This window comes from Babylonia areolata, chromosome 15 (genome assembly GCF_041734735.1).
Source record: "Babylonia areolata isolate BAREFJ2019XMU chromosome 15, ASM4173473v1, whole genome shotgun sequence".
Classification (NCBI taxonomy): Eukaryota; Metazoa; Mollusca; class Gastropoda; order Neogastropoda; family Buccinidae; genus Babylonia; species Babylonia areolata.
In genome coordinates this window covers 19,272,504-19,289,191 of record NC_134890.1, presented here as the reverse complement: position 1 = coordinate 19,289,191, position 16,688 = coordinate 19,272,504, and the positions used below count along the sequence as shown (strand labels likewise).

General features: G+C 35.3%; 1 protein-coding gene across 23 annotated transcripts in view; it reads right to left on the bottom strand.

Annotated features, from left to right (window-relative positions):
* Positions 1-16,688, bottom strand: part of LOC143290465 (cytoplasmic dynein 1 intermediate chain 1-like) — a 49,467-nt gene that overhangs the window by 31,071 nt on the left and 1,708 nt on the right. For 4 of the 23 annotated variants that reach the window (XM_076599926.1, XM_076599931.1, XM_076599937.1 and 1 more), the window contains exons 2-6: positions 16,475-16,574; positions 14,751-14,829; positions 13,578-13,696; positions 11,683-11,709; positions 6,480-6,503 (exon numbers count right to left, since the gene is read on the bottom strand). In XM_076599926.1, coding sequence (XP_076456041.1) covers positions 6,480-6,503; positions 11,683-11,709; positions 13,578-13,696; positions 14,751-14,829; positions 16,475-16,574 — 349 coding nt within the window. Of the gene's footprint in view, positions 1-1,613; positions 1,650-6,479; positions 6,504-11,682; positions 11,710-13,577; positions 13,697-14,750; positions 14,830-16,474; positions 16,575-16,688 lie in introns of all 23 variants that reach the window. The other 19 variants (XM_076599929.1, XM_076599934.1, XM_076599938.1 and 16 more) reach the window with 7 other exon arrangements.

Here is a 16,688-nt window from a genome sequence, read left to right as displayed (position 1 = left end):
ATACCTGTATGGTGTTTCCATGGTCCCTCACAACAAACAAAAAACATAAGAAAAAGGAGCTGACAACAATTTTAGTGGTCCCAGCGTGACACTGTTTTCTTCCTCATCAGAATTAACTGAGTTAAGATATAGTTTTCAAGTGCCTCGGCCTAAACACTTTCTCAAGTTCCCCATCTGTTGGTGGTGGTATTCAGAATGCTTCTCCCACCTATTCCTGATATTCATATATCCTGTGCCTTTTCTCTTTGTACACGAGTGGGCCTTTTCCTGTATGACCATTTTTAACCCGCCATGCAGGCAGCCATACTCCATTTTCCGGGGTGTGCATGCTGGGTATGTTCTTGTCTCCTTAACTCACCGAACGCTGACATGGATTACAACAGGATCTTTAACATGTGTTTTTATCTTCTGCTTGCTTATGCACATGAAAGGGGGTTCAGGCACAAACAGGTCTGCACATATGTTGACCTTGGTGATCGGGAAAATCTCCACCCTTTACCCACCAGGCGCCGTTACCAAGATTGGAACCCAGGACCCTCAGACTGAAAGTCCAAAGCTTTAACCACTCGGCTATTGCACCCGTCATCCCGTGTCTCTGCAGTCTACTCCTAGAGGTTCTGTTGTGAAATGTACTGTTCACCATTGGATGGAGAAAGAAGACAATGAACAATTACTGCTGGACACTATCAAATTGTTGTATTTTCTTCTGAATTATCACTAACTATTTACTAGGTAGACGGGAAAAATAAGACGTGAATAGAGAAAAAAGGCAATGAACAATTACTGCCGGACAGGTATCAAATTATTTTCTTCTGAATTATCACTAAACATTTACATAGGTAGACATGAAAAATAAGATGTGACTGCTTTTCAGCATTCCTTCATGGGTATATACTAGCACAGACCTAAACTGTTAACTGAAAACTGCTTTAACAAGGAACGCATGCAAGAAGATATATCTCAAATAAATAGCAAATACAAAGTACTGACTCAATAAGAGAATAAGCAATTACAGATACCAACAACTAAATCAATGACAAGAACATATAGATATATATATATATATATATATTATATATATATACACACCCAGAAAGGCACTGGAATTAACTCCCCCCCCACCCACCCCCACCCATCCCCCCCAAAAAAAAAAAAAGACAAAAAAAAAAAAAAAAGACTGCAGCTGTATCAAAGAACATTTCTAAAACTTTCAACAACAAAAAAGCTTCACTCTTTGGACCGATTACTCTGGTGCAACACTTACAAAAACCTTATATATATCTGGACCAATTATTCTATTGAAAAAAAGTTCCTCTGATTGTGCTTATTCATTAAAAGAAATCAAAGAACTTCCAAATGAAAGCATCCAATAACAGCATGCATGTAATAAAAACTTGACACGGACATTCATTTAAAACCCTACAACATCACTTCATCTCGCTGTATCATTTATAAGGGGAGAGAAGCAGGTGGCGGATTTTCATACACTTAAAAAAAAAAAAAAGAAAAAAAAAGACAGGTTAAAAAACAAAATACAGCGGTGACTTTGAAAACCAAAGAAAGATGCTGCTGCTATGGAAACAACCAATCACAACACTCCAAACAAGACGTACCGTGCCATGAGCTGCTGGATTCCGAGAACGAATGATCTAGGTAAACAACAAGTTACCGTTGGTCAGACTGCTGCTGCATCAGCGACTTATGATTGGTCACATGAGGTCACATGATGGAGATGGTCAAAACTTCTTATCAGAATGGGATGACATGAATGGATCAAATGATGCCATGATTGAATATTTCAGCAAAAACCATATAGTCAGATGCTGATACTAAAAAAAAAAAGAAGAAAAAAAAAAGAAGAAGAAGAAAAGAAATAAAACAAGGGAATAATACTCTTGCTGTGATGGCTGGGTTGGTAATGATGCTGGTCAAATGACAGGAAAATGCTTCAAACTCAATCAGAATTTGAAAAATGAACAGATAAAAAAACACAAAAAAACAAACACACACATTACACTGCTGCAACATTAAACAAGCAGGGATATTAAAAAACAAAACCAAAAAAACAAAACAAAAAAACACCATCAAGTAGACAGCTGCACTGACTTAAATTACTGGACTGAACAGAATGTTTAGAATATAATCATTAAAATGAAACAAATACCACCGATAGTGATAAGATTGAAAGATGATACTTAAAGTTATATCTATCAAAAATAACATAAGAAATACGCCTTGTCAAACTATGCATTTACACTCACGACTGTTTCAATAACAAAGATGCTGAAAATCAAATTAAATGGTATCTTTAAGAAATGACAGGCAAAGAAATAGAGGTTGAAAGGAAAGGGGGGTGGGGCACTTTCAGACACTTTGAGAGAGAAAAGAAGAAGAAGCAGAAGAAAAATCAAAATCAAAATACCACTAGTCAGACTCTTGCCCTGGGATTAGTTGTTCATATGACAATGTTAACTCGGCAAAAACGACACTATCAACCAAACATGATCTTGTGAATTCTAAGATGACATAAAGGGAAAATGGAAGTAAACAGAATGTGTAATAATAACAAAAATATAGAATATATGAAAAGAAATGAGCCAGCATGTATGATCCATGCCATCATTCACGAAAAACAAAAACAAAAAAACTTTAAACAGAGAACTACCTAAAACTTTTAGTTTCATGGTTTATGTATGAAGTTATGTCCCTTTTTGATAATTCATTTTTTTCTTTGGTGTGATAACCCTCCTCCCTCCCCCACCCCCCAAACTTTTCCACTCTTTATCTTGTGATTTGGGGAATAAAGAAAAAGCTAATTTCAAATTTCTCTAAAGATTAGCATAGCTTTTATTGCACATTTATTGGCTTACCTTGTTGATTTTAATATCAATAAACCAAAGAAGAAAGCATATTTCACTCTATTCTAAAGCCTTAAAAATAAATCATTTAATGCATGCAAGAACAGGAGATTTCACAGATGCATGCTGCCATATACACAGGTGCCCATGAATGTACTTGTGCGCACGCATACACACACACACACACACACACACATCCACACACACATTTACACTGTGTATGACTTGCAGGTGGGAGCCTAAAAGAATAAAAAGAAGAAAAAGATTACTTCATTTGCTATCTGGGGACTTTTTGTAATGGTTGAGTGAAAAATATCATTGTATACAACAAAAAAAACACCACGACCATGCTGCATATTGATTTCCTTTACAATCCTCTGCTTACAGGAACCTGCAGCATGTGCTGTCCCCTGATAACCACACACACACACACACACACACACATGTACAGATAAACAATGTCTTTCACCGTCTCAGTAACAGTTAGGAAGGGAGCATTAACACATGCACTTGCACTGCCTGGGAAAAAGAGAGGCTGACAGACAGCGAGAGAGACTGGTTTTTAAAGTGCAACGAGGTCATGCGTTACCACTCAGAGTGCTATGTGCAAATGAACTACTTTGTCTCAATGTCTTTCTTTGCAACATTTTTATAAAATTATTACTTTCTATGTGACAGAATTTTTTTTTTTTTAAAGAAAACAACAAACAGGCAGCTGATTATTAGGAAAAACAATGACATAAAATCATACTAAGTTTGTCAGTAAGGTTTACTCTATTAGTGTATGGCTTGCCCATTTCTTTTCATATTATTCTAGCAGTAGTACTGATATTCATGCCAATATAATGGGAAAGTACTTGACCGTCAATGTACCATGAAAACAGTTTCAGCTAGACCATCCAAACAGACTCGCAAGCAATGCATACAGTCTCAGTCTACCATTGAAGCAATGCATACAGTCTCACTCTACCACTGCTCTCTTTTCTGCCATAAAATTTAGCTTCAACCCCCCAAACATACCTCAGTATTGTCATTTTAAGCGTAAGACCTTTGGTCAAAATAGCACCAACGTAACTTTGATCACATTGGTGGTTACAAGGTCGCATTGTATCTCGGTGAAATTCCCGTGGATTCTTTTTCAGTGCGTCAAGTGCAACACACCGGACCTCGGTTAATCATTTTATCCAATGACTAGACACTCAGTTTGATTTTACAGTCAAACTTGAGAGAAAGGGCAAGAGCAGGAATCAAAACCAGACCCTTCCAGACACTGTTTTGCCTGTTAAACGTCTTCCCCATCCTGCCACCATCTGCCTTTTCATTATAAGGAAGTAGTGCAAGACATTCAGGTGGACAGACATAACATATGAATATCAAACACTACTGAAAATGTAGCAAAAGAATATTAACTGGGTTTCAAATGGATGGGCCTATATATACATATGTACACTCAGGTAACAAGACTTATATACAAGATAGTCCTGCAGATAACACTAATTCCACCTGATTTTGTTCACAGTGCATCCTGCTGCTTGAACGTGTACATAAAAAAAAGGGAAAAAAAAGGACAGCATCAAGATGAATGAAATAACATGCAAGATGAACAAGATGAAAAAATGGAAATGCACAGCATGTACACTCAAATGGAGGGACAATGGAAACACTGTACATAATGTGGCCACAGGTTTCATGGACTTGTGTCATGCACGTGCCCACTGACATACTACTGTCTTCACTGAACCAGGGTCACATGGAATACTCTTCTTCACACTCTCATTAACACTAGCATCTGTTAATATGTCGTAACAGTTACCGATAGTTGTATCTCCCTGTGCTTCTAACATGCTAGCTGATGCACACGACTCTTCATAGGGAGGGTATGGGGCGAAATCATACTATCATCATCACTTATACGAGCCTCACAACAGGCAAGATGTAAATCTTCACGTAATTTTTTTTATATTCATTTAAAGAATAATGGCATATCAATGTTTTCAAACAAATGCTTGTGAAGCATTAGGTGATGGGACAGAATTTTTTTTACTCAAAATAATCACTTTGTCATAACATAACCAAAGTCTTCTTATACATTAAAAAAAAAAAAAAAAAAAAAAAAAATTAAATAAAAAAAATCAGTATGGGCATATTGATATTTTTCAAGCAAATGTTTGTGAAGCATGAAGGACCAGGACAGGATTTTTCAATTCATACACAGTTTCACTTTGCACAGCTCAGAATTCAGATCTTAACCATGAAGTTTTGTTGTTCTCCTATCCAATCATGAAAATATCCATTTATGATCAAGTCAGTATTCCCAGAAAAAGAAAGGTACTGCATTTTTACTTTTATAAAAAGATGTTTGTTTTAAACACCTGTGAAAAATAATGTTCTAAATATTTCAATATCTCCTAATGTACATATTTTCTGCTGTGAAATTAATTTACAAGCACATGTTCTTTATCAATGGATTTGAAAGCTGTATGATTTATCTTTAAAAAAATATAAAAAGAGAATAAACTTTTGTGTGTGATTTTTAGAAAGATTCTGCAACAATGTTGCTTTTCTCAGTTTTCTCTTCCTTCTGTTCCAGACAAAATGAACTACAACAAACACTGGACTTGTTTTTTCTACTTTTTCAGACACCTGATTAAAAAAAAAAAAAAAAAAACCACCAGACCTTCACCATACTAAAACCTATTTCAAGCACTTTATGCTAACAGATTCAAATAAAAACATCACCACATGATTACCGCAACTGTTATCAAATCCAGTCATACTGGTTGAAAACCAGTTTTGATTTCTTTTCTTTTTTTAATATTCAGTATTTTCTTCTATACCATTCCGCTGAAAACCAAACCAAACCTAACCTAACCAAGCCAGGAAGCAACAGAACACACGTCACAACAACGCAGCCAGTAAAAAGCGGAAGGATAAAACACAAAACCACCCCAGCACACAGAAAAACAAGCAGGAAGAACAAGAATGTGCTGAGGACATTGACACAGCCACTTTGGAACCACAAAGCTTTTCCAGACAACAAAGCCACAACACCCAGCTCACACCACTGAAAACATCCACAGTATGCTAACAGATCACTGTGCCCTATTCCTTTTTCCATACACAAAAATCACCCCCTCCCCAGTCCCCAAACTCATGGCTAAGATTCCACTGAGCACATGAAAGCCTGAAAAGAAATATAAGAAAAAAACCAAAGAAAATTAAAGAAAGAAAAAAAGCAAAAGAAAAAAAAATAATAAAGAAGGAAAAGAAAATAGACAAACAAATGGATGGTGCAATCATTCATCAAAAATCAATAAAGAAATACTTTTAAAAGATGAAGTCATACCTGAACTCTTTCATCACATGGTAAAGAAAAATCTTTCACTGTTCAAACCCTACCAACCTGTATCCATGTTCATAACTACTGTAGAACGCTGAACAGGTGACAACCAATAAACTCTCACAGTCCAAAAGAATTCTACCGCCACTGCACGATACTAGCCCTGATGTCAACCTTCACTCAGGAACAGAAAAAAAAGGAGAAAAAAAAAAGAAGAAGAAGAAAAAACGAAGGGTCCCCAAACAAAGAAGCGGAAGTTTGCAGACAAGAAACAGACTTACCGTAATAGTCCCAGGGGCCTCGAGCTTAGAAGGCATGAACAAACGGGAGGTTTGGGTTTATTACCATAACAAAACAACCACACAAAAAAATGATAAAAACAACACATGCACTATTTAGTGACTAACACAATTTTGCTCATATCATGTGATATTATAAACTCTCAGCAGCATTGGTCTTTTTTTGTCGTCTTTTTTATTTATTTATTTTTTTAAAAATCCATCCTGCCTGACAGTTGTGTTAAAAGGAACAATTTTTTTTATTTGGGAGTGGTGTAGATAATATTGCTAAGAGAACTTTTTCAAGTTGTGACAAAGTAATTCTGGTATCAATACCCAGCACTGCCTTTATGTCAGCATTAGCATTCTGTAATTTCTAATCAGCATTCTGTAATTTCTTCAATTTTGTGTTCAAATGTCAGTGATTTCAAACAGCACAGTTTGAATAATCACAATACATATGTAATTCTGATTCAGAGTTAATGTTGTGCAGATTTGATATCATAGTCACCTAAGCTGAACTTTTTACAACTTTTCACACACTACAGAAAAAAAAAAAGAAAAGAAAAAAAGAAAAAATGATGTGCCCTCTGACACTGGAAGATGGACAGATGGATGTCATGGTGTCCATCACAGTCACACACCAGAGACATCCATTCATCAAAATACGCCTGAACAACTCAGCAATTCAAAAACTGGCAGCAATATAATCTTCGCCCAACCTCTGGCACTAATGCCTGAAAGTCAGTTCTGTTTTCCTTACACTGTTCAAACATTTTGTTTTGTTTATCAACATCACCTTTATCATTTTCACGTGAACAAATAAATATGGTTGTTGGATTTTTTTTGTTTTTTGTCTTTTATTTTCCTTACTATGAACTAAACTTTATTAATCTAAAAAAACAAAAAAACAAACAACAATAAAAAAACAACAACAAAAAATTGTATTTTCCACTATGGACAAATTCTTATTTCTCTTCTGATAATTCAACTCTGAAAACAACCAGCCATATCTTGCAATTTTTGAGAAATCTTTACTGTTAATCAAAAATGTTTGAAAATTGTTTATCATCAGTATCTTATACATCCAAAATAGTTGGGGAAAAAAAGGAAAAAAGGTAAGCTTTTGGTAGCATACAGAAATACCTTTTGAGCTTGACTAAGAACATTCTTAAGTCTACAAAGGAAACACATAATCAGTGACAAACAATGAAATATGCAAGCAAGAAATACAACTCTGATGAAGAGAGGGGCATGAAAGGAACTCGCATTGACAGTAGAATAGAATATACGCAAATCCAGGTAATCAACAATCACTGTACAATTTCAACACTGGTGAACATGATACACACATGAACTATGAAGAAACAACACCAAGAACTTCACAGAATTGAGAAAAGACGCCTTAGAACTGAAACAGGAATTATATCTGGAAACAAAGCAGATCAAGAGTATCAGGAGAATTAAAACTCCTGCCACCACTGAAGAGCTTAACTTCTGCGCAGTCCTACACCATTTCCACGTTTTTTTGGTTTGGGTTTTTTTGCAAGCATGCAAAAACAACCGCACTTTGTCAATATTGTTTGGAATGAGCTGTCTCTATCAATGTTATCAAAACAATACCACCTGCTAATGGTGTCTAAAAGCAAGAAAAATTTCAATGTATTCACATGTTCAAATGATCAGTAATTTGCAAATCTCTTGGAAAACAGTCTGAAAACTACTTCAGTTACAAGCAATGATCTAACATTCCTTCATGTGCCTGGACCACTACGATGCTGTTACTATAGTGTTAATAACTTAATAAGCTCAAAACATGCATGTTGCCTAGAATTCAGCTATGCACAGACAACCAAACATGTCCTACATTAATAAGAGCAGAAAAGCTTTTTAAACAGCCATCAATGTCAGGTTCAACTGTCAGGAATAGTATGTATAAGTATAACTGCATAGCTGTCTAAAACCTGTGCAAAACTTGATTTCTTTGGTTTTAAAATGGTTTTGAATATAATATTATTTTCAATAATGTCCCATGAATAATTTTAATTTTCAGTACTTAAGCATTAGACCAGCTCACGAAGACATGTAATATTTTTTTATCTATCATATTATTATTAACTTTTAATACTAGCTTTTCAGATGTCTCTATCAATGACAATATTGTCTTTACAGTTTCATATGAAATTCAATAAACTACACAGAAATGTACACAAATACATAAAGACAATGAATTAAATAAAAAGATGAAAATAAAGACAATGAATGAATAAAATAAAATAGATGAACATGTTAGGAAAATGAAATAAATGAACAAATAAAATAAGGAAATAATGAAACAGTTGTATGAAATTCTATTATGGTTTCAATGTGAGTTATTCCAGCACTGATCATACCCAGGACAATGGTATGAAAAGTTTCATTAGAAAAAAAAAAAAGAAGAAAAAAAAAGAGAAGAAATATCAGTATAAGCAATGACACTTCTATTTTCATCTTAAAGAAGAAAAGCGCTTTCGTTAATACAAAACCATCAGAAATGCTTAGAGAAGGAATGAGAATAATTTGGAGGATGTTCCCAAGAAAAAAAAAAGAGAATAGTTCTAAGGGTGTTCCCAATGTTCAAATAATTGTGAATGCACAATCATCTTGTAATGTCACACCTAAACCTGCTTCCTGTTACATAAATGCCAACTGCTTTTCATGAACAAATATAACACCAAATGCAACTGCCACCATGTGTTAGTCTCCCTAAGGCTTTCAATGTTAATGTGAACATGTGTACATCTCTATACCCATACGTGCTCGTGCGTACATACACATTCTGTAGGAGTACACAAATACCCATGCCCATGTTCAACATACACCACTGACACAGTGTTCATGTCTAATTCTGTAGCAAAAGCCTGACTGGTTGATTTTCTGCTGCTTTGTTGAACATGTTTATTATTTAAAAAAAAAAAAAAAAAAAAAAAGTAAAAAAGAGAGAGGGTCAGATAAAACCTTCAGTGAGAAAAAGACACACACACACAAAGTGCTTTGAAAGATACAACAGCACATATCAAAAATGACATGACAGTGACCACAAAAAAAAAAAAAAAAAAAAAAAAAAAAAAAAAAAAATCTCAACATACAGCACAGTAACATAGCCTTCACACATACAGCCATTGTAACTTAAAAGAAGAACAGATGATGCATGTGTGCAGGTGCACACACTGAGTTTGGCACTGACACACAATTACAGTGGTATGTACACATACTCTCAATGTCTCACACATCAACACATGTAAACAGACAGACCACACACATTTCTACATGAGGAAGATAACAACATCATTTTACACAATCTCATTAAATAGTCAAGACTACATGAGAACACACAACAGAGTCAGCATAGTCTTTTACTTCTCTTCAGTTCTGCATAATCCAATACACAGTTCTTGTGGGGGTGGGGGGTTCATGGTAATACGGGAAGCATAATGCTATTTTCCAAATTACATAATCCATGTGGACACAGTCTTGTACGTTTTAATGTTTGACAAATCCAATAGCTCTCCACTAGTTTTTTTTCTGAATGTAGAACACTCCTTTGTTCTTACAAAACTTCTTTTTAACATTTCCTGGATTAGTCAACAGGTCAACCATACCAAACAGCGGAATATTTACTAAATTCGGAATGTTCACTACATTAAAACCTAATGTTGATTAATCTTTATGCTGGGTACAATATGGCTTTAATTTAGTTCATGATTTTTTCTTGTAATGGGTTTGTAAGTTTTCTCTTTTCTTCCATCTTTTCTTCTTCTTTTTTTAAACTAGATGATTCCAATTTATTAGCAAAAACTCACTTTGATCATACACACAAGTAAGAAATCTTGTTACTTCACAAATTTATGTGATATTCTTTTATTTTTAAAGCAGCCTGCTCAGTTTTATACATGATCAGCCAAAGACTTCTTTTTTTTTCTTTTCTTTTTTTCTATTATTTGTCTAGTCTCTAAACGTAACTTGTGCAAATTATGTGTTCAATTTTGAGAAATACGTAATATATATCAAACGTTTTCTTATACAGCTTGTATACATGCAAACATACAAATAAGCATACAAGCAGGGACGTGCATATGAATGAATATCCGTGCATAAACTTCCATGTTGTGTAATCTGTATTCGAGCACAAGCATGTGCACTTGTGAAGCTGTGAACACTGTTGTGTAAACATTTTCACATACATATTCTCCGCTGGATAACCTTATGAATGCAAAATTAGAAAAATATGAGTGAACTCAATGGTCAGAATGTATGCGATTAGGGGAGATATCATACAGAATTTTTTCCTTTGTGTGTGTGTGTGTGTGTGTTCTTTTTCTCCGTTGAATGCTTCCAATTCCAACTGTCATGAGTGTTGGAATCTGAGTGAGTGCGTGAGCAAGTGTGTGTGTGTGTGTGTGTGTGTGTGTGTGTGTAAAAAATATTTTCCATTCTTACCCAACCCCACCTATCCATCATTTCAGAGAGTCTGAAGTAAGTTTAGTTTTAAAAGTAACACTTTTTAACTGATACATTTATATGTTGAACTTTGTGTTTTTACTGTGCATGTCACACTGTGACAACTGAAGTTTTTGTGATGGTGACTGTGCATCATCATTCCTTCCCCCTTCCTCATACACCCTCTCCCCCAATCCCTTCCCCGATATGGATCATGTGTGTCAGTGCTTTTTCATTTTGGTTTAAATGCAATTTATTTCCATGATGGAATGTTTTTGGTTTTTTCTTTCCCTTAAAAGTGGTTCTGACTTTTTCTCCCCACTCTTAAGATGGGCCTGAAGCCAAGTTTCTGTGCACTGTGTGTTTCAGACATGTAAGTGATTAGTTGATTGACTGACTGATTGATCGATCTAAGATGTAAAAAGATTTTCCAATAAATCCTGCAAGCTACATCTGAAGAATGATTGATTAATAGTTCTCTGCACACACCTGAGAGTCAAGAGACGACAATGCTGCAACACTGTGTGTGGCAAGAAAGATACTGCTCAGTGTCACAATAAAAAAAAAAACCAAAACAATAAAAAACAAAACAAAAAAACACATAATAAAATACAACACAGCTGCCAACACCAAACATACGGAGCAAGCAAGGTTCTAACATGTGCTCAACACAATAATGATGTTGTTGTTGTTGTTGTTTTCTTCTGTGTGGTTTGGGGTTACTTACTGCCATGGCTTTTCCCATATCTCCCACCTAACATCAACAATGCAATGAGCCAAACATTAACACAAGTGAACATATCCATAAACTCAAAATGTCAGCATCTATGATACATGTACGCTCTTATTACAATGTAATTTGTATCTCCAGACACTGCCTTTCTGTTAAATTATTTGGCCCCTGGCAGATGTAAACACACCAGCCAAAAGATAGTGGTTGGGCCCCAAGAGGAGCATATATGCTAGGCTTAAAAACAATGCAGTAATCTCATCACACGCAACAGGCTCTCTTAAACATGCTTTCAGAGTTATAAATATGTACTCCACTTTCAAGAAAGTTAACCAAATCACTAAATGACTGCAAAAAAGAAATCAATCAAAAGCTGCAAAATAGCATTTCATATAATTAATGATATATTATAGCAAACCACTGGGACCTTTACTGCCTGTCTTATCAACAATGTCATGGCCATTACGTTGAATCACATTCACAACAGCAACTCAAGTCCACCTTTCTTCAGCTAAACAACCAAAAAACCCACAAACAAACAAACGAAAGATCAAACAAACAAAACAAAGAAGTGAAGTGAAGATTAAACATACAGATTTTAGTTTTCCAACATGCACCTTCATATTTTTCCATAAAGATGGCTTTTTTATTCTTTCATAGTTTCCTTTTCTTCCAACTTTGGGTCTTCTTTTCAATTAAAAAAAAAACCCAATAAATGAATAAATAGATAAATAAGCAATGAAACACATAAGAAAAATATAAAGCATACATCTTTTTGAAATATTAGAATAATAAATCACACATGACTGAAAACAAATCAACATGCACAACAGATAATGCATTAAATGTTCATCTATCTCTCAAAGAAAGCTTTGCTGCAATCTCTGTAAATCTGGATTTAAGAACAAATATAAACAGCTTATTTGGTCGAATACAGAACTGGCATTACTTCCTTTAGTTTTATTTATTTATGTGTTTTTTTAACTGATGTTTATTAGATGGATTCAATTTTTAAGCTTATTTTTTTCATGTTCATTATTTTGATTTCATCCTGAGTTTCAATCTCTCTAAAAGAGAAAGTTTCCTTTAATTAAATGTCACAAATGATTTACATCAGTCACATTTCATTTTATGAGTCTTATCTTCCTAATGATTAAATGTGGGGTTATTACAGGTTTGTGAGAAACAGGTTCTCTACATGATATTGTGTTCAAGCAATTTTGTTCTCATCTTTGGTTTCTGTTTTGGTTTTTTTTCCCTTTCCTCTTTAATTAAATTTTTTTTTTGGGGGGGTGGGGTGGGGGGGGGAGGGATCAGAGAGTGAAACATGTTTGTGGACTTTTTCTGTGCCAAGACTATGAAAAACTGACTTGTCACAAGTTGCCCAAACATTTTTAAACTCAGCTGTTTATCATTTATTCAATGTTTAAGATACAGGTGCAGGCAGATACTAGATTCCATGCATATGATTCTCCACCCATGACAAGACCAATTCTTTTCTTCCCCAGTGATGATGGTAATGACAAAAAATTGTCAGTCTAATCATAACACTCACAAAAACAAACCAAAGGACATACAACATCAATGAAAACCAAATCTATCAAAATAAATTTCTTTTTCAACACTGCAGATCTGTGCAGGTATGTATCTAATACAAACATAAAATACATGTAAATAAACCAATCCACACATAAGCACAGTACATCCTGTAAACTATTTACATTAAATAAATAAATAAATAAATAAATAAACAAAAAATCCGTACATAAGCACACTAAGTAAAACTAGTGGTTTCACACCCTTTGCTTTCCACTTTTATTGTGTGTGCGACAAGGACACAAGCATAGCAGTCAGCTAACTATCAGGCTGGATGAGAAGAGGGTAACACTTACCATCTTTGTCCACAGGCTCGGCGGCAATGGTCTGAGTTTCTTTGCTGTAGGAGACGTTTTCCCGGGGAGCGATAGTAGTCTCACTCACTTTGGCCACACTCAAACGCACCTTCCTTGGACTAGGTTGGAAACAGAAAGAAAAAAAATCTGTATGTAAACTAGACAGGAACAAGAAAGGTTTTATGTGTTCAGTCTCAGAGTGTAAATATAATGTCAACTTATCAAACAGATAAATAACCTGTACATACTTTTATCTTCCTTGGATACTATATCTTGTCACTTTACTCTTTTTTTCTGTCTGTTGTTTTGTTGTTGAGATAAATGTTTATGTTCTATTAACTTCTAATTCTTATTACTGAGTGATTTGTCAAGTTGTCTTAATTGGGATTGTATGAAAACATCATGAACATGGATGTATATTTTCAGTTATTTCAGTTAATCAGAGCACTTGAAAACTAATGAAGATGCAGTTGATTTCACATGATATCTAATCTGTCAACTGACACAAATCATTAAATTGTTGTTCTCACTTTTGTTTCTTAACCTCCTCATATTTATATTCCTGTTGGACAGAAACTATACAAATGTCCTACTAGAAGTTATAAAATTGCACTCAATCTTATTCTGTATTTCAACAGTCACTTGCTGCTGTCACACATATGAAAATATCTAGAGTTATTTCAGAAAAAATACTAAAACTCTACATATACATGTGTACAAATTTATGTGAATCTTGTAAGAAATAATATGTATTAACTTATTTTCACACACACACAAAAGACACGCATATTTGTAAACAAAACCTGTGCACATCATGTCTTCACCAAAACACACACACACACACACACACATGCAAATGTGGACATACACATTGACACCCATGGATAAGCTCATGCACTCACACACACACATACAGATACACACACACACACAGCAAACACACAGATGCACGGAAAGAAAGACCCACAGACAGAACCACTATTCTATTTTCACTCACCACACACACACACACACACACACACACACACACACACACACACACACACACACACACACACACAGCAAACACACAGATGCACGGAAAGAAAGACCCACAGACAGAACCACTATTCTATTTTCACTCACCACACACACACACACACACGCACTGTGATAATATTAAAAGCATCTCACGTAGTGTGACTGACACTGGCAGGGACCTCTGTTTCTTGACGCTGTGGGACTACCTTGGCTGGAGAACCTGTGGCCGCCTCTGTTACACACACACACACACACACACACAGGTATAACCGTATATATATATATATATATATATATATATATATATATATATATATATATATGTATGTATTTATCACATTATTTTTAGTTTGTAAAGTCATCTATTCACTAAAATCAAGGTAAATTATAAAAACCCCAAAACAAAATGCTAACCATTCTGTCACTTGTGGTTTCTGTTTACAGTTTAGTACTTTAAAAGTTTATACCAATTCTCATTGACTAAAAGTTCAGAGGACTTCGCACTGAATATACCATTACAGAGCCCGAATCACCACCCATGCCACAACTCCATGGTCTCCAAAGACTGAAGAATGCCTGCTGTATTTTGTTGTCATTTGAACTCAAATGAACAAGCTAACAAATCACACACAAAAAAAAAAACCAAAAAAAAACCAGCAAGAAATTAAGTGTCTAGGAAACAGTGGACTGTTAATTTACAATAACCTTTAATTCATATTAGACTTGAAGTGCTGCTGAGTTGTACATTCACATGGACAACAACAGGACAGATGTCCTGACCCATCCAAATGTAATAGGACATTAGTCCTCTCCACTCCAAGATGAATGGAATATCGCCCCTTTTCATTTTTCAAGTGAAGTCTTAAGTTAACAATAAGCTATGATAAAATAAATGAAGTGTTATCACTCAACATCAGACAGTATGTTACCATGTTACAATAACTTTGAAAACACTACAAATATACACTACAAGTACAACACATCCTCTAGGCCAATACCTCACAGCAGTTTTGCTCAATGTGCTAGTCACAGCTTGAGCGCATGAATATATATTTTTATACCTATCAGAGTGGATTTCTTCAACAGAATTTTGCCAGAGGACAATCCTTATGTTGCTATTGGTTATTTTTGTGTGCGGCAAGTATGCGCTGCACGCAGAACCTCAGTTTTTCATTTCATCTGAATGTCTGGAGGATGCTCAGTTTGATTCAGTGAGAAAAGGCAAGACAGGGATTTGAACCCAGACCCTCACCGACACTGAACTGGCAGATAAATGTCTTGATCATTGTGCTACCTTACTCCTTGTTCTGATTGTACTGGTAAGCTGGGTAGGATCAAATTGCCACTGACCTTTGTCACATATGAAATTCAAGCTAACAAGGTAACATAGCAGACGATGATCTCACTAATGAAAACATAATGGGACATTTGTCCTCTTCAGCTATAAAAATTAAAATGCTCGGACATTCTCAAAACCCTTCATCCGTCTATGTCTGATGCTGAAGTACACCACGGTGATGTTTATGCTATGTGAAACATGTAGGAATGTTAATGGTTCACTGGTTGTTTAAGTTCTATTCGAAATGTGGAAATCCTGATAATACGTTCGCCCACGGGGTCAAACAATTTTCTTCATTTCTTGATTCTTGGTTATTCTGAGGACAACATTTTACTGTTGCTGTTTTAACTGTCATCACAGAGTGGATGGCATGTATGATTGCTGAAATGAGTGAGTGAGTGAGTGAGTGAGTGCATGTGTGTGTGTGTGTGTGTGTGTGTTTGGGTGTGTGGGTGTGGGTGTGGGTGTGTATGTGTGGGTGTGTGATGCATAACTGTGCATACAGAATGGTATAGCATGCTTATATATAATTCTGTACCTGGAGTAGGTGCGATGCCAAACTCTTTCAATATGTCATCAGGTTCTGTACCTGTGGTGTCCCCTGCACCAGCCTTTATTGTGCCTGAAGACTCGTCACCCTGGATAAGAAACATACAAAACATACTTTGTAAACATCACCAAAGTTTATGTCATAAAGTAAAGTGCTTGAGTGAATACTGACAGTGTGAGAGAAAGACTGCAACACACATACA